This window comes from Schistosoma haematobium, chromosome 7 (genome assembly GCF_000699445.3).
Source record: "Schistosoma haematobium chromosome 7, whole genome shotgun sequence".
NCBI classification, from domain to species: domain Eukaryota; kingdom Metazoa; phylum Platyhelminthes; class Trematoda; order Strigeidida; family Schistosomatidae; genus Schistosoma; species Schistosoma haematobium.
This window is the reverse complement of record NC_067202.1, coordinates 10,979,221-11,002,155: the sequence shown is the minus strand read 5'-3', so window position 1 is coordinate 11,002,155 and position 22,935 is coordinate 10,979,221. Positions and strand designations below refer to the sequence as shown.

At 36.5% G+C, this 22,935-nt stretch overlaps 1 protein-coding gene across 2 annotated transcripts; it reads right to left on the bottom strand.

Moving 5' to 3' along the window:
- Window positions 1–520: 520 nt before the first annotated feature.
- On the bottom strand, window positions 521–18,391 carry MS3_00009590 (uncharacterized protein). Of its 2 annotated transcripts, XM_051217976.1 has the most exons (10): window positions 18,165–18,391; window positions 16,863–17,134; window positions 15,418–15,648; window positions 11,431–11,661; window positions 9,488–9,565; window positions 8,490–8,663; window positions 6,009–6,167; window positions 4,621–4,866; window positions 3,700–3,831; window positions 521–2,589 (listed from the first exon to the last, which is right to left on the bottom strand). In XM_051217976.1, exons 2-10 carry the CDS (start codon window positions 17,109–17,111, stop codon window positions 2,458–2,460), a joined length of 1,632 nt encoding a protein of 543 aa, XP_051064412.1. In that variant the 5' UTR covers window positions 17,112–17,134; window positions 18,165–18,391; the 3' UTR covers window positions 521–2,457. The 2 variants fall into 2 exon arrangements, with proteins under 2 accessions (XP_051064412.1, XP_051064411.1); XM_051217977.1 differs by lacking the exons at window positions 521–2,589; window positions 3,700–3,831; window positions 4,621–4,866; ... (2 more) ...; window positions 9,488–9,565; window positions 11,431–11,661 and having other exon boundaries at window positions 15,104–15,669.
- Window positions 18,392–22,935: the final 4,544 nt, after the last annotated feature.

Sequence of the window (22,935 nt, the reverse complement as noted above, 5' to 3'; positions counted from 1 at the left end):
AATACTTTTCGTAAGGTGGGACTTATCAGCCGGATATATATACTGTTGTGTTAATGCTCACACTCGCGGTTCCAAGCACCAGAACGTTCTTCAGCTTGTTCAATGAACATATTTTAAATTTACGAAAATGGATTCCCTACTATTCGTTTAAGGACGCTATTATTTATCTGTATTAATTTTATTGATGTGTTGTAATGTGAAATGTAACAGCGACTTAAATCAATAGACATCTGAGTTGCATCTTATGTTGTTTACGACTGGAAGAGATGAATACAAATCCTCATAACATGAACATGATCCAAAGTTAAAGTTTGTTGATTCATAATGTATAAATAACGTGCACATATTGAAACAGAAGTAAACAAACTCGTCTACTGTATTAACTATATCTGCTTTTTCATTCTAACGATCACTTGTACCACAGTGATTAATTAGCGTTGTACTGTAACTCAGTGTGATATTAGACAAATGTAACCTAAGTGAAATCAAAGGGATTTGTTTTACCGTCTGTTTTTTCCTGGTTTATGATTCTGATTGATAATTCTAAAATCTATTTTACTGAGAATTTACTCTAAACGTCACTAATTAGATGTGAATAATAATTAGAAGGATGAAAGAAATTAAATGACATTCGTTTTCATGCTGATGTATACCGCAATCAGTGAGAGTTTAGAAAAAAATAAGGCTTCAAATCTAGCATTACATAGATGTATAAAAATCATTAACAGCTGAACGACTCGAGAATTATTTGGAAACTATCGAAGCCAATGTAGTTTTCATTAGAGGTAGGCAAAAGTAACCGAATCAAATTTCTCAGGGCGAGTGCAAAGACAGTAGATAAGGAAGAACTTGTAGAGATGAAGTGTTCCAATAGTGTTGCTATTTAACTTCGCCGCAGCATACAGTTAGTTGGGCCAAAACAAATCACTGTGGTCTGCCTTGAGTACCTAGTAGTTCTTCATCTTGGTTAACAAAAAATTTCGTTAGTTCACAATAACTTCCTATCTGATCATAACATATTATCATGAGGTGATTTACAAGAGAATCCTGCTGATATGCTAGTTATGTAGCCGAAAAGTAAACAGTAGTGAAAATTTTCATGGATATCGTAAAATTATTTTCACCTGAAGTTTAAGCTGTTCAATTCGACTAACGAATTGTTTTGTTTCAGCGACCTAACTTTCCTGATATTATAAACATGTATCTTCGTTCAATAATACCTCACATTCAGAGATGAAAGGAACATTCACAAACGTAACAAGCTTGATTTTATTGGTCACCTGTAATAATTAGACGCCATGTTAGATGAATAACTGAACAAAGAGCGTGAATTTATAATAAGGTGCATTAATATTTTGCCTCGGTATTATCACGTGCAAGACGATGTATTTCTTAATAATAGACTAATTCGCGTGAATATGATAGATCGTTTACAAAAATTCGCAGATGACTGCTTTCTCTTGAATACTATATTACAAAATTCGGAAGACCGAAACAGTGAAATACGTTTAATCTATCTCTGGGAATTAGTAAGAAGCATTGACAGATATTTAACCGGGGTTTGCCTATCTAGCACCAAATAACTAGTCATGAGGTTAGCGTAAAATATTTTATGTGTAGAAGTGTACAGTTCACGACTATTTACCTTGACACTGTTGTTACTCCATCTATTAAACTATTTGTTTGTTCAGTAATGTAGTTAACTGTGGCGGGTTTTTCATGCACAGAAAGAATATAGATTAAAATGGTCTTCTCTGTTGATTTAGGTATATGCCTAAGAAAACTGTACAAATATTTTTGCCAAAAAACGTTTGGTGATAAATGACTCCGAATTATGTGCAGCGAGGATGTCTTTGACTATTATGCAACGGCTGTCATTTCAAATAGGAAAAAGTTAAAATTAAACACATATTTGTTGTTATTTACCCTTAAACAATGAAAAAGCTCGAATATCAAAATGAGAATCAATTTCCTTGATGTTACAAACATCATGCGTTGGAAAACGTTAAAAAAAAATCACATCAGCACATTCTCACAAAATAACTGCAATAGGCATTTCTGTTATTTTTTGACAATCTCAATCATTAATGGTACGCATTGACTACTATTAAGGACTAATTAATACAGAGAAGAAGTGACGTACACTGAGCCCTAAAACTTATGAAATTCAATCTTCTACTCATTCAGATATTATAAATATATTATCACTTTCATAAGAATAAAAAATTCATTCAGATGCTCAATATATTTGAAATTGTCAAGTTAAACCTCAGTAATGGTATGATATATATTTATCATTCGTTGGGAAAAAAAATGCAACAAACTGTGAATTATCTTATCGAACATTGAAGGTGTTGACAAATATTTATGTATATGAAAAAATTTCGTACTGATTATGTAAGAACAAAAACAGAGTACATCCATACTAAGATATAGGAGTTATGGTGAAACTATTACTCATGGTCGACATCGACCCATGAAACGAGGATATAGGCAAACATCTCGTATATGATCTTTGCCTAAAAGCCAAGTACAAAATCGTTCAAAACCTAATCCATAGCCACCATGTGAACAAGTTCCAAATTTGCGCTAAAGGTGAGAAATACAAACAAACAAAATGTTAATGACAGTAAACGCTATAAAGCATTTTACATACAAAATAAATATTTGGAAGTATAACGTTATGAAACACTAAACGGCTAATTTTCACCATAATATCTCTGGAGGAAGCACCCATCTTTGATAAAGCTAATTCACTACTTTTGAGTGAACATGAGAAAGCAGTAACTAAGTTGAAAAAAGAACATAGACGGCGATATGACTAGGATAGGTAAATTCTAGAGGTGATCAAACATTAATAGACATATAAGATAGAGACTGTGAGTTGACCATACTAATTCTGATTCAGACCAAAGGTCATCACAGTTTACAAGGGTATATAAAATCATTTAGGGAAAACCATAAAACAGTTTGACTACAACAGTTTCTAAAATGTTTTTTATATATTATATATTTAGGGAGTAGCAAACCCTGAGAAAGTCATACAGGTATTTACCTGATAGTTAACGGTAATGATTAAATATCTATTACGGGTTTTGCAACACAAATATATTGATCGACGCTCTATTACAGTCATATCTATTGACCCAAATGTGGAATTAAGCTATGTCAACCAGGCAAGTCCATTGGGATTGAAATGACGATTAGTATAAGGAGTGAATCAGAAGAAAATTAAAGGTAACCTAGCCAAAAGATGTCACCAATCAATGAAGAAGGTACATGGTTTAGATGTGTTTGTTCTTTACTTTTCTTCAAACCTTTAATCATTTTATACAATCGTTCTCTTAATTCATTGAATGTTTTCTAAGTTCTAAGACACAATGATTTCAGCTTCTTTCATTTCTATCCTGTTAACTGTGATGATGTGGAGTGTGACAATTTGGGCTGACTCATATTTGCGTCAAGTTCTATATAGTGTTCACAATTGTTTGAACGGAAAAAGAATAGAAACTTTGATTCAACACTTTTCTGATGATTGATCACGATAATCTAACGCAAAGTATACCGAAATATATTATCGTTTATCCTCTAATAATCAACAAACTAAACAAAGGGAATACAGTAACAACATACTATAGTTAAGAGATACAAAAAATGGATTTTGTTCATACACTAAACGCATTATATTCAACAAACTACCTGATCTGTATACCAGTAATAAGGAGTTGAATCTATTCCCTCTAACTGATATCCTTTGAGAAGATCATCAATATTATCCAAACGCATTGATCCACCGACTAATTCACCAACGCCTGGGACAAGCAGATCAACCTGCGAAATTAACAGACACAGTGATGTTGAAATCAATGAAGCCAAAAGATGTAACTTATTTAACATAATTATTCTGGTTTGGACTCCTTAAATAGTGTGTACACTACTGACAGTCTATTAAATCAATCAAACTGACAGTGTGTGACAGTACTTTATTGAAGACGATGTTACAAATTGATTCAATGAAATTATGCAGTATTAGACATTATGACTAAATAATTTAAAGGTATTGTGTTCCCATGTGATGTGGATGTGAAGATGGTGCACGGTCCAATTCTGTGTGAGTGCAAAGATTTGTAGACTAGAACGAAACAGTTGTTCAGTACACTCTAGACTTTCATAGCAGATGTCCATTTATGACGTCAAACTAACTATTGTCTATAAATAAAAAGTGACCAAAAATGTTTTATCTTTAAACGCTACTGTGATTCATTCTGACTATGGTGTTGTCGATCTTTGTTTAGCTACCAATCCATAAAGACTTTACTTCTCGTCATGTAAGTATTTGATTACTGTTCGAGGTTATTTTTGTGTTCTACTAATTACTATTTTCTGACGGACCATGTGAAAGTATGGTGTAAGAATCTATTGAATTTATTCATTCAACTGAAAATATACGTATTGATGATAGATTAAAAAGCAGTAATGCAAATGAAGGCAAATACCGTTTCAAATAAGTTATTTTTTACTCACCTTAGCATCATAACCAATTAAATATGAAAAATGCAAGGCTTATTTGAAAGCCGATTGAACAAGAAAGGGATTTTTGAATTACAAAGAACTACTTACCGAGTCAGTCAGACGTTGATCACCTTTAGTTCGCAACATATAGAAAACTTTTAATCCAGCAGGAAAATTAGTTAACAGAACTGGTTCGCCAATTGTGTCCACAAGTCGACGTTCAGGAGCCTCAGGAATGTCATCACCATATTGAAAAGGTGTAAGATCTTCTTTTGTAATACCTAAATTATTTAAATGAACAATTGCATCTTCGTACTTAAGTCGTTTAAAAGGACTTTTAGGTATTTTAAATTGCTGAAAAAGAGAATCAACCGAAATAAGAAAATGTAAATCTGATCATTGTGAACATGAACAATGTATGAACAATTTAAGCTGTATAAAACTAACAATGTCGTTAATCTGGCACACTTAATAGTGCACGTTTCCAAATTCAGTCAGTTAGTGATACTGACCACACACTCGCTTAATGTCTAAAATTGACGCTCTCGCCATGATTTATTTATTGATTATTGTGGATTCAACCTTTGGTGGGGTCGCGGGTACTTACTGTAAAAATTCGTATTTCAAATGATATCAAACAAACAATCTGTCCAAATATGAAAAAGCAAAGTGTGTAACTATAATCATGACAAAAAAGTATAATTTTGAATCAATCACAGGAGAAGAATGATATCATGGAATATTTGCTTATGAGTTATGGACATCCAAAAACTAATATGTACCAATTTAAGAATGCAGCAATACTCATCAACTCAACCAAGTTTACATACATACTAGTTATATAATTAAACGATGAAGTAGTCTGAACATCCTACTCCTAGTAGGTTGTAAGTGTGAACACAGTTGAAATATTTTCAATTATTTTTTCCTAACTTAGTTGGAAGAGTTTTATGGAGACTGGCTTAGTTTGTTGGTTGTATTCGCTACAGAACAGTCTCGGTTGGGACGCCATTGAGAAATGTTTTATCCCAGTATGGGACTCCTCAGTATTCGGAACTCAGGACACCATCACGAGAAAAGCTCAACGATTAGAACCACTGGGTAGAAGCATTTAATAGTACAGTTTCAGTGTCCTCCAGTTTGGGGTACAACGATTATCCAAAATTGTTATTGATGACTCCTTTTACTCCCAACTTGTTTGAACTCCACCAGTCACGACTTAGAACTAGAATTTCAGAAATATCTCCAAGTTAGTCACCAGCAAGCCAACTATTATCATCTAGTTAAAAGGGTTTTGTGAATGTTGATTCAATTTGTAGGTTGTATTCACCAGTCAGTGATGTAATTTACCTTTGAAATGAACTATCTCCGCAAATATCTAGTTCTATAATATTAGAAAACTGAAGAAAAAACAGAATTATTTTGAAGCGAACAATAAAAACAAAAACTCATAATATAAAATTACTATCATCAGTGTTATCAACAGTAAAACTAACTGGGTTCACATCTAATAACAGATCACCGGATTTTTTCATGATGCGATCACAAACATCAACAACTAAATCTTCAATCCGTTCTAATAAACCGTTCAAATCAATAAATGGACATTCCGCTTCAACGTGATTATACTCAGATAAATGGCGTCGAGTTCTACTCTGAAAATATCAAAAGAAAATTGAACTAGTCATACACTTACAACGAAATTATATATACATGCAGTAATAGAAGAGAGCGGTCCGTTAGTTGGTGATAGAGATGGGATAGACGTAGAGCGTATCAGTAACTACAATAAGCTCCTAACTAATGTGTAGAAGTTTTAGGTATCAAATATACACCAATAGTTCTCAGGAAATCATCATTAAGTATCGTCTAATTTTTGAATAGTAGTAAACTAATAATGCGGAAATTTCTAGAAGCATATTTATCGGATGACTATTTAGCCAAGATTCTCTTGTGGCTCAGTGATAATGAAGTGAAGCACACCATATCAGTAGAACTTGTATAATCGAGTTTTAACGACGGCACTTGGGAAGCGTTAGAGTCAGTCAGCCACAACGTAGGACCAGGCACATATATGCATCGGTCCAAGTTGCCATACCTCATTAACACAAGATGGACACCGGATTCATATAAGTGGTTAATTCAGAGGTGGTAATATATAAAAGAAAGATTGCAATAAGGATATAGTACAGGAAGAAAGAATTAGTTCGTAGAAAGAAAGATATGAAGCGATTTTAATCTCTTAGTTTAAGAGAAGACAGAGAGTGTATACACCGACGCCATTGTGACCGATTCTGAGCCATGTCACCAAGAGTCTCCAACCATTGGTTACGATAGTCACGAGGACCCCAACCAAGTAGTCTGCATCTACCAACATGGCTCAAACTAGAAGTTAGTGACTTCAAGCACTGATGCCACGTTTTGGTTTGGCCGCCCCTAACCTTCTTCCAACCATCTCCAACACCGGTTAGCATTGCACGTCGTGGTAATCGGTGTTCGGGTATACGTATACAAATACGAACGTCTCAGTATCTGAGCGAATTTATCGACAGGCAGCAACAAACTGGAGGGTAAAACAGAATAGTCGGAATAGTTAGCAACGAATAGTGCGTTCCTTGAAAACACTAGCAGAAACTGTGTGACACGAAATGGTACTTGAACATTTAACTCAAGAATCACAATCCCTAGAGGATATGGGAACAATGATTAAATATGATAATATAATAGAAAGGCAATAATGCTGGATTACGTAATATGGATAATAACAATGAGAGATAGTATGGATGAATAAAAAACCTTGTTAAATTAAGAAGTTAACAAACGATCATAATATGAATGGAGTAAGATAATTAAAATGTTTTGTTACAATAATTAAAGGTAATAGAGGAGTTAAATGAAGTAAAGTTATGTAAGGAAGCAATAATGAGTAAAATCATGGAGATATGGTATGCCAACGTTTTGGTTGGTCGGTGTCCAAAAGTGGCCAAAACAGCTTAATTCAATAATGTAAGCGAATTCGTCGTTTCATCTTGTGATAATTATAAATTTCCGCCTGCCACTATATCAAATTATGTTGACGCCTGACATATGGTAATATTAATCTATACGAGAGTTTAAACATTTTCTACCATTGCGTTTGCGCTAAAATGGGTGCTATTTCAAGTTGTATTCAAGGTAATCGGAGTTTAGTAGCTGCTAAAAGAAACACCATACATGTTCAATTAACCCATGGTTATTATAAACAACCAAAATGCGTACATTTAATTGCAGACAATTGTTCATAGTCTGCAATAATAAAACACAAGATGCTATTTCTGGTAATGATTGTCCAGAACAACGTAAGGCTTCAATGAATCTCAAGGCTCCCCGCCCCGTCATTGATAGACATGCAGCTCCGATACTATTGGTCACTATTGACTCAACAAAGATGAAGCCATAAATGTCACTGGATGGAGTATAACTTTTAAACAGGCTCGACCCAATATGAAACCAGACAATCATACACGTAGTGATCTTGCGTTCTTACTCCAACAATTTAATGAGTAGCAAATCGAGAAAGAACAATTCCCTTTAGCACATAATTAATGCATGTGAGGGGGTTCACTAGATAACATCCTAAGAGAATATCGATCGATCACTAACCATACCAGGACCTTATGATTTAGCCGTCTGTATTTCTATGGGGCATCTCTTCTGCTGTATTGATTAAAACAGGAATGGTTTACTTAGACTATGTGTGGACAACCGTTAACCTGACCTTATCACTAAGTGAAATTTATTCTATTCCCCTCAGGTAAAAAAGTTGATAGTTGAGCAAGGTTCGTTAGTTCGGGGGATATATTTTCAATACAAACTGCGCAAGCGCGAACAAATTCACGAGCTCTGAATACTGTGCACAACCAACAGTGTTCAAATGGGAATCTACAACACCAAATTAGTGGCAAAATAGAAAACAAAGATTGTTGGTAAAAACGTACTTTTTCAGCTCGATAGCTACGGGTTATGCAGTAGCAGTCACCTACGGCAGGTATACATGTTTCTAAATACAACTGAGACGACTGAGACATGAATGCATTCTCACCAAAGTAATTCAAAGAAAACAATGTAGAACTGCCTTCGACTTGAGTTTGAACAAATGTCGGCGGTAAAACCTAGAAAAAAAACAAAAGAAACAAATTATTCAGAAGTTTATTTTGAATGGACTAGTATATGACCTAGTTATAATGGAATAGTATATATAAATATATATAACCAAGTTCTTACGAGGGGCATTTTGATCTGAAAAACTTGGAGGTAACAATCATGGCTGTCGTGTTGAACGACGCAAATGAAAATTGCCAAAGGAGAGTGATGTTACTTACGGCTTCATTGCAGATTAAGAACAGTAAGTATGAGGGTTTAGTAGAACAAAGTACTTGAGACCAGTAGGAAAAATATGACTGATTAGACTGTGAAGATTATCAGTGTTATTTTGATGGTCAACAAAATTTATTATTTATTTCAACACATAAATATCGGTACAAGAGGGCGCCAAATATATATGCGCCACACCATATTTGTGTGTGTGTGGGCTGTGATACTGCCCGGATGCCCAAACCGAAGCAGGTGGTCAACAAAATATCAAACACTAATCGAGCTTACAATAATAATAACTATTAATGCATCATTGAAAAATGATGGATATGAGAGCTATGAATAAGTGATAACATCGTTTAGTAACTTTGTTTATCAGATGTATATCAAGAAACCTTTTACAATATATATTATCTAAGTTGTATATATAAACGGGAGTACAATACTAAAACAACGCAAATATTTAGTGCTTCCAGGTTCTTCAATCATTCTTCTCTGGTGAATATAACGGTTCATGAAGTAAACCGACTATAAAAATTAAACTGATCTTCATATATATTTAGATAAAACAATTTTTGGCTAAGGGTATACGAAACGAGACTACTTTTGTAGCAAAACTAACCTCCACATAACCACGATCTAGGTAATGTGCACGGAAAGCTTCCAAAGCAACGCTGATGAGCCTGAGCACTTTCGATGTCTAAATTGAAAATGAAGTATCAAAATAAAAAATATATACAAAATATAAACAGTTTATAAAATAAGAATAATCGACATTAACACCATAGATCTATTCGCGTTTGTAATCCGTTTTTACAAACATCAAATATTAAATGTTATTTCTGACTTTATTCCTTAATCTCATTGGTTATTTTTAGAGATGCGTCTTATGATTCTTTACTTTTACTGACCCCAAATACCCTTGTACGGTCGAGGGTGATGAGAAATCACTCTCCCTCTCGAATATAGGTGGCCTACTTGAATATATGGGATAGCTGATCCTGCCATCTAGATATATCAACAAGCTATCTGTTTTTTGTTTGTTTTAACACCAATTGTCTATTAGTCGCATAACCTATTTAGGCGCGTTTGTAAAACATTTATGACCTTTTGGTGTATAATTTACAAGAAAGTACAATCAGTGACACCATGATTACCGGCAATACTAATTGAAAAGAATGCACATTATTCGGGCGTTAATTCCTGAACTAACGTCTAACGAGCGATCACTCAAGATGTTAATCAACTTCTCAGGAACACCCTCCTTCAATAGACAATCTCAGAGAACAGTCCTGTTCAACGAGTCGAAAGTGGCCATGATGTCAAGAAACATAACGATTGTTGACTTGGAATAAGTATGTCAGTGTTCTAACATTTGGTGGAGATATGATCAATACATCCTCGGCCAAAACCAGCCTGCTCTTCGCGAGCCAATCTTTCTCGTATTTTGAACAATCTACGAAGTATGACGGCAGCCAATAGTTTGGACGCAATCAGAAATAGACTGGTTCCTTGATAGAAACGACGTGAACCCCTTTTTAAATATAAGAGCAACTATCGACTCGTTCTATTGTGTTGAGACACTCTCTAATTGCCGGACCATTGTAAATAACTCAATTAGTTCCATAACCAGAAAGTCACCATCTTTAAAAAGGCCGGGGTTAAGTCATATGGGTCTGGTGATTTCTGGCGCTTTAAGAGTTAGAGTTCCTTGCGGACTTCTGCCTCATTAGGTGGATCAGTCGTCAGAGGTCACAGATGGAGAGCGAATTTGTAGTATTTCACTAGATTCTTGAATACGGGTCTCGGGAAGACAACAGATATCGATACTAGGGCTTTTTAGAGACATAGCCAACCCTATCTGTTGTCTGATCCGTATTAGAGTACGAACGTTGAAGGAAGCCAGTTCGAATGGCATACATTGTTTTAAAAAGAATGAGTAAGCATTCATAATCGGTGTTAGCATTCAACTTTCAACCAGTTAGTGACTCAGGATCGTCTAGGTAGGACATAAACATTAACATTAGGATACCAGTATACCCAACTGACGAATCTAAAATAGGATAAAAACGAGTGTCTTATATCCAAATGCTGACCACAATCCACCTCTTCTATAAAAAATTTGTAGCAGAATGGCTATATATCGAGACAATAATTACAGAATGCAGATATACCAACTAGAACTGATCAAAATCCAGTCAAGAATATAAACAACGGGATCATCCTTACAGATTAAGAACTAAAGGTTGTTCTTTTCCTCATCTGAGGGAAAAATATACAAAGGATTTAAAATGACAATACTATACATCGGTTAAGGCTGTAACATTTAAAATTAAAATGGAAAAGGATTGATAGCTGGAAAAAGAATGGCAAAAACGAAAGACAATGAAGATACTGATGAAAATGGTGTAAAAGAATTCGGGAGATCGAATGAGAGAGAGCAATACGATGTTCAAAGATTTACATTGTTGACGTTTCATTTAAAATATAATTATGGATGGTGATTATGTTCACACAAAAACAGAAACTTTGAGGGAACTAAAAAGATTATTAAACACCACTTACATTTTCTCCTCGAATAACCAAATGTCTGTTGTCCAACTGAGTGTCTATATCACTTTCCACAGTTAATACAGAGTCGATACCACCAGCTGGCGCTTTACCAATCATCGTCCAACAATCAGCAACTAATTCTATGCCACCAGGAGCTGACTTACCAGATGGCAATTGTTTTACCATTCCATAAACTTCGACAGTAGATTCTGGTGATAGCGTGATTGCATCTTGAGTTAAACACTTAAAAAGTAGTATGGCATGAAAAAAAATAAATTGTATGTAGTCGAATTGAAAGCGATTAAAAAAACTATAGGCTAATTATTGATAGAGTAAATTAATCTACGAATCAATCTGTATGCCCGGCAATTTGGTCAGGTGGGTGAACACGGAGGATTCACCTAAAGAAGTTGGAAAACCCTGATCCCAAATCAATGGTTCACATGGGCTCCAGGATCCCGAAGGAACAAATGATCTACGAACTTACTGTTGGTCACCGGCTACTATGGGACTACATCTCCTTATGTTACTCCACTGCCTTGTGGTTTAGACCTTAGAGTCAGAGACTCGGGGAGTGTACCCTAAGGAAACCACCTGCCCCGGCTTGGGTGCCTGGGCAGTATCACAGACCTCACACAAATCGAATGATGAAGAGTGGCGCATATATATATATATATATATGTATATATATATATATATATAGTGCCTCATTGTACCAATGTTTATGTTTCAATAAATAATATGTTTGACTAAAAGTTGTATCAGTCCTCGTAAGGTGATTGCTGAAGAAATCTAAGCGAGTAATATGATCTCATACTAATGGCATGGACATAAATTATTGAACAACCAGCATTGGTGCCCGACACTAGTATGTATTTGTAAGACAATTATTAACAGTAGACGACGTCAAAGGTTTAAAGATAATGCATTGTCGACTGTGATCCTTGATTGACCGTAGAAATGTCAAGTTGAAACCCACTATAATAAATTACTCGTTTGTGAAAATTATTAAGTTGCAACTGTTCGAGGTCCCACACTTTGACTGACTTATAATACTTCTCGCAAAAAATACTTTGGCTGTTGTTTAGCACAATATTATTGCATAAGGTTTCATCCAGCAAATATATCAAGTATGCTTGATGTGACCTAACGGAGAACGCTTTTAATCTTTTTTTTTCTAGACCCTCTTATTAAACCAGATTTTCATGACAGATACTGTTTAGGATGAAAACAAAACTGATCATTTTATTTAGTAAGAGATAACAGTTTTTATTCAATAAGACTGACGTAAACCAAAGTGTCGCTACTTTGTGTCGGTGTTTCGCCTTTCCTGGATGACCAGTCTTCGACTGTATATATCCTGACTGTTTTCACTAGCTGCGCCTGTAGCTCTTCTAGGGTTAATGTTGGTCCCAAGCGCCGCTAGAGGAAGTTTGAGTGGGGTCAGCAACACCATCCTAAAAACAACACTGCTAAAAAACTACTAACCAGAATAAACAAACTAAACCATTTAAGTTCTGCGCTTTGAGCTGAATGATCTTCTTTCAGAAGAATTATGACGCATTATGGTGAAAGCCGAGATTTTTCGGAAGTCAAGAGGCAGATGATACATCTAACAACCACAGCAACAATTAATATACGAACATGGAATGTCCGCACAATGTGGGAGATCGAGAGGATCAATGGAATAGCTACAGAAATCAGTAAACACAAATGAGCGGTGTTCGAAATAGGTGAAACACATTGAGTTCAAACTTGACAGAAAAAGATAAATTCGGGAGAGATGATGCTGTACTTCATTCAGAAGAGGAAAATGCTCCACACACCCAGGGAGTTGCTCTGATGCTGTCCAAAGAAGCACGAAATGCACTTATAGGATGGAAATCTCATGGACCCAGAATCGTCAAAGAATCATTAAACAAAGGGTATCGAAATATCATGGGACGATGTGGGTTGACTGAAAAAAGGAAAGAGAATGGTGAGAGATTCGCAAACTTATGTTCACTCAACAAAACGGATATGTGTCACAATATTCACCCACAAACGCATACACAAAGCTACATCGGTCTCAACGGACCACACTACACAGAACCAGATCGATCATAATTGCATCAACAAAAGGTTCACAAGGTCAATAGAAGGTATGAGAACCAGGAGAGGAGCTGACATAGCTTCATATCACCACATGGTGGTTGCCAAGATGAGACTGAAGCCAAAGAAGCAATGGACAACCAGAGAGACAGCATTACAAAGGTTCAATAGAGCCTTAATTTGAGATACTCACAAACTCAACGAATTCAAAATAGCTCTCAACAACACGTGCCACACCTTACAAGATCAACTCAAAAGAGAAGGAACTACTACGGAGGACAGTAGGAAAGGGATCAAGTAAGCACTAACATCAACGTGTCAAGAGGTTCTGTGCCTCAATAAGCATCACCATAGGGAACGGATCTCTATCGAAACTCTGTACAACCAGTGTGGTAGAAGCCTCAACACACACAAGGAAAAAAACAAGATCCTAGAATACAACACGGAGAACATCGACCAAATCACACTCGATGGAGAAACTCTCGAATAGGTAGAAAATTTCACGTACACGCACAGCATCATCGATGAACAAGGAGGACCCGGTGCAGACGTACAGTTAATTAGTGGCAAAGCAACGGCAGCATTCCTACAGTTGAAGAACATATAGAACTCAAAACAACTGTCTGTCAACCAACATCAAAGTCACAACCTTCAGTACGAACGTCAACACAGTTCTACTGTACGCAGCTAAAACTTGCAGAACCACCACAACCATCATCAAGAGAGTACAAGTATTTACAAACAATTGTGTATGCAAGATACTCAGTGTCCATTGACTGGATACCATCAGCAACAGCCTACTGTGGGAGAGAACAAACCAGCTTCCAGTTGAAGAGGAAATTAGGAATAGACGTGGGTAGTGGATAGGACATAGATTTCGGAAGTCATCAAACTGCATCACGAGGCGAGTGCCCACTTAAAATGCTGAAGGGAAACGAAAAAGAGGAAGGCCGAAGAACACACCGCGTCTGGAATTGGAATCAGACATGAAAAGGACTAATTGCAACTGGAAAGGACAGAGTTTGATGGAGAATGCTGGTGGGCGGCTTATGCTCCTCCACAAGGGGTAACATGCATAATTAATTCTTCACTCGTCAGGTTATTTTTAAATGAATTCGTTCTTAGAAAACATCGAAAATCGCAGTTTCCTATACTTAATCTCTTCAAGGAGAAAATAAGAAGAGACTCGAAGGGATAATTACAAGCGGAAGTCATCACCTCATGAAAACTAAATACCACTGTTTAAGCATGATTAGAAAATCCCAAATTTGACTGCTGGGAGAATTCAATTGAAGTTGAATAAATCATGTAACTCATTAACATGGTTAGCTCAAAACATGACAGTAGTCCAGGAATTCATTGAATTTTGGGCTAGGGTGTGTACAGAGTTTGCAATTCCTGTATGTATTTATTTGAACACAGAAACATTAGTACAAGGTGGCACCAAATACATATGCACCACACAATGACAATGCCAGTAGTAGTTATCATTGATTTGTGTGAGGTCTGTGATACTGCCCAGGCACCCAAGCCGGGGCAGGTGGTTTCCTTAGGGTACACTCCCCGAGTCTCTGACTCTAAGGTCTAAACCACAAGGCAGTGGAGTAACATAAGGAGATGTAGTCCCATAGTAGCCGGTGACCAACAGTAAGTTCGTAGATCATTTGTTCCTTCGGGATCCTGGAGCCCATGTGAACCATTGATTTGGGATCAGGGTTTTCCAACTTCTCTAGGTGAATCCTCCATATTCACCATACTTCCTGACTTAGGTACATGATACAATACCGATCTATGATCGAACAACTTGAGGGAAATGCTTTGAAATCAGTTGCAAATGCATTAGTAAACGTCTTATTTCTTGACTTCATTCACTCAAAAATAGAAAGCTTATCATTGTACAAAACTTACCAGGTTGTTTGAAAAAAGACATTGCAAGAACCCAGTACCATCCCGAAGAACAATGAACATTAAAGTTTTACTCTGACGACGTATTCGATGCACCCAGCCGTACACACGTACACGTTGATCGTATAAGGTTTGTAAATCACGAATTTTACATTGTTTTGCTTCAGGTAATTTTGTGTCCAATGTCAGTTGAACATCCACTGCTTCACTAAGATTACCGTTTTCAGCAGGTGGCTGAGAAAGAAATGCAACAGTCTAATAAGAACAGCAAAAAATGTATGTCAACTGTAATTCACACACAGTACAAGTTTATGTGTTTGGCTTTGAGCTATATTATTTCTGTGAGGTCTATCGATTTTACTAGGATAGGTGGGGCTGAATTCAAACCCTTTATCTACTGATTGACAATCCAGTGTTCCAACCAATAGACTACATTCAGAAGCGCATGAGACACTGAAGAACAGCTTCCACAGTTAGCTTTATGTTTTTTTTTACCACAGATGCTACGGAACAAAGCGGTTAATATTTACAAATATATTGTGAACTTTGTGTAGCAACTAAATGAATATTAAGATAAATAGCAGGATAGTGAGAAACGGTTGTAAAGGTTCGTTTAAAAATATCTTTACTTTCATATGACCTTTAAACATCTTTGCAATGTAGATTTATTACTATTCTAAGCAGCATATTTCTTAATTTTCATGTAATTCACTCATCAAGCTTAATATAATCGGCTTTGATCCAAACATTTTATGGAGACTGACTACTACTGAGAGGCAATATTATTTGCTAAGATCGATGAATATGAACAGAACGTTTGAGTGAAGTTGTGCTTTTAATACATCCATCAACAAATATTTCAGTATGTCAAGAGTGAATACATAGACAAACTATGTAGGATAGGATTGGCATTACCAGGATGGATAAAGAAACGTAACAAGTTTTACATGGGATCCCACTGGTGTCTTACCCTTGTGTGGCATTCTAACAGTTTGTTAGTCCACACAGGTTCGCACCAAGTTACTGAAGTGATGAACTCGGAGAGAATATCCAGTAAGATCTTGACTGTCTTTATACACACAAATAATAGTCATCATTTTTGCTACACTGTCGACACAGTAGTCTGTAACTAGTTATTAAGGAAACTCAAGGTGTCATCAGTGACCTTAAGCAGCATTTATCTCGAAATCGCATATTATGATGGATGTCTTGTACAATCGCGAGATTTCGGCACCAAAATGATGCACATATTTACTTAGATTTTAAGTTGATTGCTTCAAATTACTCAGACAACAGGAATTTAAAATCCTGTGGTCACTATGGCTAGGTTGGTCACAAATGATAATACATGGGGGCTACATAACGCAGTTATGTGTAAATAATAGGTTGTGTAGAAGCCACCAATACTGGAATAAGTAAATCTTACATTACTTGCAAGCGAGACTTACAACTTTTCTCTTTGGCACCTTATCATGTTTTCTTTCTTGAATATGATATTGTTTGATCATCTTCTTTAGTTTCGATTTAGATACAGGATCCCACATTTCATTTTCAACACCATCAACCCAGATGCACGTATCCGCATCAATTTTCCCATCTAACTTAGCGATGGCCTGAAGAATAGTTTTTAGAGGAGCTTTTTCTGTTCCGTCTCCAGTTGTATCGGAGCCACGCTTTTCAGAAGTGTATATCTGCATAGTGATATTTGTCCCGTTCAAGTCTAATAGGGGTGAAATAAGTTTAGATAATTACATCCAGGAGTTATTAAGAGATAAATAGCGTAGGATAAACGTAAGTAGTGTTCATCACAACGCGTTAAGATTGCTAGATGATAAATATTTCATTAGATTGAACACATCTGATATGGGATCATGCAAATAAGACTCCACAAAAAAGGCGATATCCAGTTGTTTCGTGAATTTCTTTTAGTAATATTAAATGGTATTTAGCCAATACCAGCAAATTTAAGTGTCAAATTATTAGTGTTTGGTGTGCTATCTATTCAGTCCTATTAACTGTATATTTTTAACTATATTTCTAAGTTGTGATTTCTTGTCCTCATAACTATACTTGAAAACTTGCTATTCATATTGATTGCAAACCAACAACTACTGACGGATACAGCAAAACATCTGAAATATACCCCAGTCGCCACATATAACCAGGACAGCAAGAAATCAACGGAAAAGTAAAGAACCAAAAACTAATGCTAGAAAGAAAAGGTACGAATGAGGACGTGATGACATATTTACATAAAGTGCAGACAGGTTGAGTTTGTATTCCTATAGAGGGTACTAGAGGGCCAGTGAAAACCAGGAAATACAGAACACGTGTCTTGTCCTAGTACGAGACTTCAGAACGTAGATCCTGTACTTCACCAGAGATCGAACCTGAGACTTTCAGGGTCTAGGGTGAGGTTCTAACCTTCAGATCGTCAATCTGAGATTTAGTGGTTACTTTGTGATGTCAAAACCACGGAATTCAACAAACTATGCAACTCCCTATCCCGTTAAATTCAATTTTTTCAGCTCTTAAGAAATTACATTAGTACTAGTGTGATGTCTGGATTTCAGTTAAGACAAACATCTCCACCGATGGGACTCAGATCTGAGATAGCTTGCATGGAGCCTGAAATGACATTGTATGGACACTGAGTGAGCGAAGCATTGTATGAGGCTTCATAGACGTGTATAAAAGTCGAATCCAAAACATGAGAGCAGACAACTCAGTAAAATATTGAATTAACTTACACAAAATAATAAATTTAGTCGACAATAAATAACAGTTAATGTATGGTGTGAAGGCAATCTGGTGGTCGAAAGCAGAGTGGCAGTCAGATATTAAACGTGTCACACAACTTTAAACCTCAGCTCGAAATCTAATATCCCCAACATACGAAATCCAATGTCACAATGAACTCAAACGTCAGTCTTGTTACAAAAACATTACATTGGGACTATCGGGAATTAAAGATGGGAACTTTCATCAAGCCCAGTAAAATAAATCTGGGTACTGTGATAGCGAGAGTGCAGGTTAGGTGCAGAAGTTTTGAATATTGTTTGCCTGAAGAACGTTACAAGCTGAGAGTTTAAGAGAGATAGTTGATAAAAACCTGATTGGTGGATGATATTAGTTATTTTCTTACCTTTCGGATTTGATCCAGTGATCGCATTTCATATTACTGGCTGTTAAGCATTAGCGGAATGATCGGTCTTCTCTCACCAACGTCTTGGTAGTAGGAGAGCTTGCTTGGTTACGAGAAGATGTGATTCCTGTCACATCATTTCTAAAAACTAGGGGGCGAAAATGTTTACTTGGTAGCATCGAGGATTAACAGAATTAAAGTAATCCGTAAGCCTATTTTGATAGATTTACGGAAAAATATCACTAAAATAACCTACGACAAGGAGACTTACTACTTACTAATTTTACAAGCGAAAAAGTGTTGGCTTGAATAGACTCCTAATAATGCCTGTGTGAATTCATCCTGTAAGCTTATACTAATGCTTGTCAAATATTCACACATTAACCATGCGTAATTATAATAAATCACAAGCTTTTTCAGTGGGTGATAACTTATTCACTTCGGTACAGGTTTTTTGAGTCATCCTAGTGATGTTTATGACTACAATTGCACAAACTAGTAGCTGTTTTAACTCAGTTCCTAAGTGGATAACGCAACGGCTTTGAAGCGAACAGTAGTGGGTTCGGGTCCTGCAATGAGAATCAACTTTGTGATGCAAGTACATCCAGGTGATGAGTTTCAAACACGATGAAACGCGCGTCCTGGACTTCACTTCTAGCCACCGTCTATCCCTGCTCATAATGTATGAGAAAGAGTTATTTTAGGCAATATAAATTATTTCGATGTTTGGTAATCAAATTACATTGGATAATAATCGTGAAACGGTTTGTAACTGTAGGCAATCCCCTCCATTTGGCATTTATCCTTTTCATGTCTGATTCCAATTCCAGACGCGGTGTGTTCTTCGGCCTTCCTCTTTTTCGTTTCCCTTCAGCATTTTAAGTGGGCACTCGCCTCGTGATGCAGTTTGATGACTTCCGAAATCTATGTCCTATCCACTACCCACGTCTATTCCTAATTTCCTCTTCAACTGGAAGCTGGTTTGTTCTCTCCCACAGTAGGCTGTTGCTGATGGTATCCAGTCAATGGACACTGAGTATCTTGCATACACAATTGTTTGTAAATACTTGTACTCTCTTGATGATGGTTGTGGTGGTTCTGCAAGTTTTAGCTGCGTACAGTAGAACTGTGTTGACGTTCGTACTGAAGGTTGTGACTTTGATGTTGGTTGACAGACAGTTGTTTTGAGTTCTATATGTTCTTCAACTGTAGGAATGCTGCCGTTGCTTTGCCACTAATTAACTGTACGTCTGCACCGGGTCCTCCTTGTTCATCGATGATGCTGTGCGTGTACGTGAAATTTTCTACCTATTCGAGAGTTTCTCCATCGAGTGTGATTTGGTCGATGTTCTCCGTGTTGTATTCTAGGATCTTGTTTTTTTCCTTTTGTTCAGCACTTATTGTAACCAGACTCCCGGTCCTAGCTTACTCGAAATGCACAAACAATAAGAAACCCATAGTTTAGAGATCCGAGTATTTCGATTTTAAATTATATATTACGATATGCCACAGTGCAGTATCGCATTATATTGAGATATGTTATGAAAAATCCTTAGTACGTGACCTTAAATTTCAAAATGCGTAATAATAGAATGTCTAAATGAGAACTTGAAGTTTATGGTCATAATTACAGATCGAACGATTTCAGACGATGAGTAAAATAAATGTATCGAAGTTAGGTAAACATGGTGTTATACACTAAGTTATTTGTTAGTAAGGTAGATATTTCAAGGAAGTTTTCAACCTGCTGATTGGATTCCAACTATGATGAACGTATGAATATGTTATTAAGATAAACCTTCCGCCTAACTGCGTATTGTACCTAGCCTAACCATGTTTATGTGACGGCGCTAATAATAAGCCAAGTACGAGTTGTACTGTAGCAATTTATTTCAAGTATTTGTTTATACAAACAGATATTCGGAACAGTTATGTGGAAGCGAAGAGGAGCGGATAATGCGAGGGAGCCGACTTAATTTGGTCAAGTGCGAATTGACATGTATAGTAAGACAAAAAAAGTTACAGACATGCGAAGAGTGGGGTATGGAATGTACACACATAAGCTCATATTAAAACAAAGTTAACAAGCGAATAATTAACAAGGTCAGAGTGTGACTTGAAGAGACTTAGTTAATCAGGCCCTCTGGAAGCTAGAATAATCCATATGAGCTTAAAGTGTAATACACACTTCGCTTTCTCTTATTATGTCACTAAGAATACGAAAGTTCAAAGCTTTCAACAGTAATACATGTCCCTACCAAAAAAACCTTCACTTTTTCTCCCGAGAGCAGTCATGTGTATGTGTAAACCAGTAACGATATGCAATAAATTCACTTTATATACCATCATTTGAAAATTGTGGACAATAAAGTAGTAAGAAGTGCTTGCAAAGAAAGGAAGAAAAATGCACATAAATGCGGGTCGTAAAAAACGACGCATCAAAGGAAAGCCAAAGTAGTAGTCATGAAGAAAAGCAACACCAAGGAATTATCACATACATTCGCACCAGAATCATGCAAATTCCGTTCCATAAATAAAACTACGACGAATGTGAGAGGCAAATTTAATCAATATCGAAATGATAAACAATGTAATTATCGAAGGAATACTTCACTAGTTGCGCTATATTTGATGCTTGTTTCCAGGTTGGTAATGTTTTAAACAAAACGTGTTCTGTCTTCAACTACTTGTCGTAGGTTAGTTGGTGGGCATCGATAGGTAGTTACACACCAGAACGAACTGGCCGTCCAGTGCCTTCAGTTTTTCAGTGATTGTCTAACTTTGATCGCTTAAGGGTGTCTACAAATGCATGCGTTTTTCCTTGGGCTATGGGGCCGCTAAAACCATTAGCCATCCAATAAAAGTTGTAAAACCCATAAGATGTCAGTTAAAATCAGGCTAGAGAAGAATACGTTTTAAGTAGGACAAGTAAATGAATTGATTAACTGAATAAACATAATGACTGTATAGATTATTATGCAAAACCGAGAAGTAAACGGAAATAATAAGAATCAAAGATAGATAAGATTAGTAATTAGATTCGGTTTCCAAAGTCTGCTGATATAGATGTAGATACACTTGGATGACTTATAGATGCGAATGACTGAAGCACAGGAAGTCGACCGAATATTCTTAATAATAATAATAATAATAATAATAATAATATATTCTCAAATAACAGTCTGTTACATGAGGCATGCCACTTTACTGGAGATACAGTCTTCACTGTTTTGGGTTACTCAGTTAGGTTGATATTTGATAAAGTACATTAGTCATGGAATTATGGGGAATAAAACATCTCTCATATGAATGTAAATATTATTATTGAGACTCGTATTGTCAATATGACAGTTGGCGCGCGTTATGCAGATTGCTTTGGGACGTGCAACTAATGGTCGAGAATAAATCCACTTGAAACTGAGAGCTCTTAGAAACCGCAACGTTATACCCCTCTGGAACATTCGAGGCATTAATGGTGGCGCGGGACGAAGTCACCCGTTCCATATGTGTTTTCGGTGGCATATCTTGAGGGGCTGGAAACGAGGCCTTTATTCTGGTAAGAACCCTGAACAACTCACCAGAGCTGAGTGTATTTTAAAGTTTGTGGCGGAGGAAGTGACGAATGGAGTGATGCTTTCTTTCTATGCAGTTGCTCATAATCTCCCTGATTGCACACACCCACCTGAGTTGATGGATATTTGCCTCTCAACATGCGGTATACTGAAAATCAACTGCCAAGCCATCCTCCTGAGTAAACGTAGGATAGATCGACACTCCCCACCTGTTTTAATTTTGCTGTTGTATTGATTCTAAACAGTTAATTAGTTAGAGTAAATATACTAGCTCATTAATTCCATACAAGAAAATAAAAGTCACTCCAGACTTAACGTCCTGTCAACGTCGTGTGAGAAATCACGAAGCGATGGCTTTGCAAGATAGTGTCACAGCAAATAATCAACTAGTGATAGTTTATAATACAGTAGATAATTTAAAGCGCATGAACAATGAGGACGACGTGACTCCACAAACGGCGGATCACTCTGTAGATCAGAAACCTTCGAATAAGATACCGATCCTGTCATCGAAAAACATAACGGCGTTATTAAGTCCGGCTGTTCGCGCAGTAAAGTACCTAAGTGTGATCCGTGTGACGACACACTTGCAAATAAAGCTATTCATTCGAAAACTGGTCCTCCTGAAGGTCATTCACAGGATGAATCGAATGAAATTGGATTAGTCTCACAGAGACAGAAAAACTCTCCAGCTCTGATAAAAAAGTATGAGGAACAAAATCCACGGTACAGAATAGGGAAACACGTAAGATTGAACCCCGCTGTTCTGTGGGTATCCCAACAACAATGAACAGGTTCCTTCAG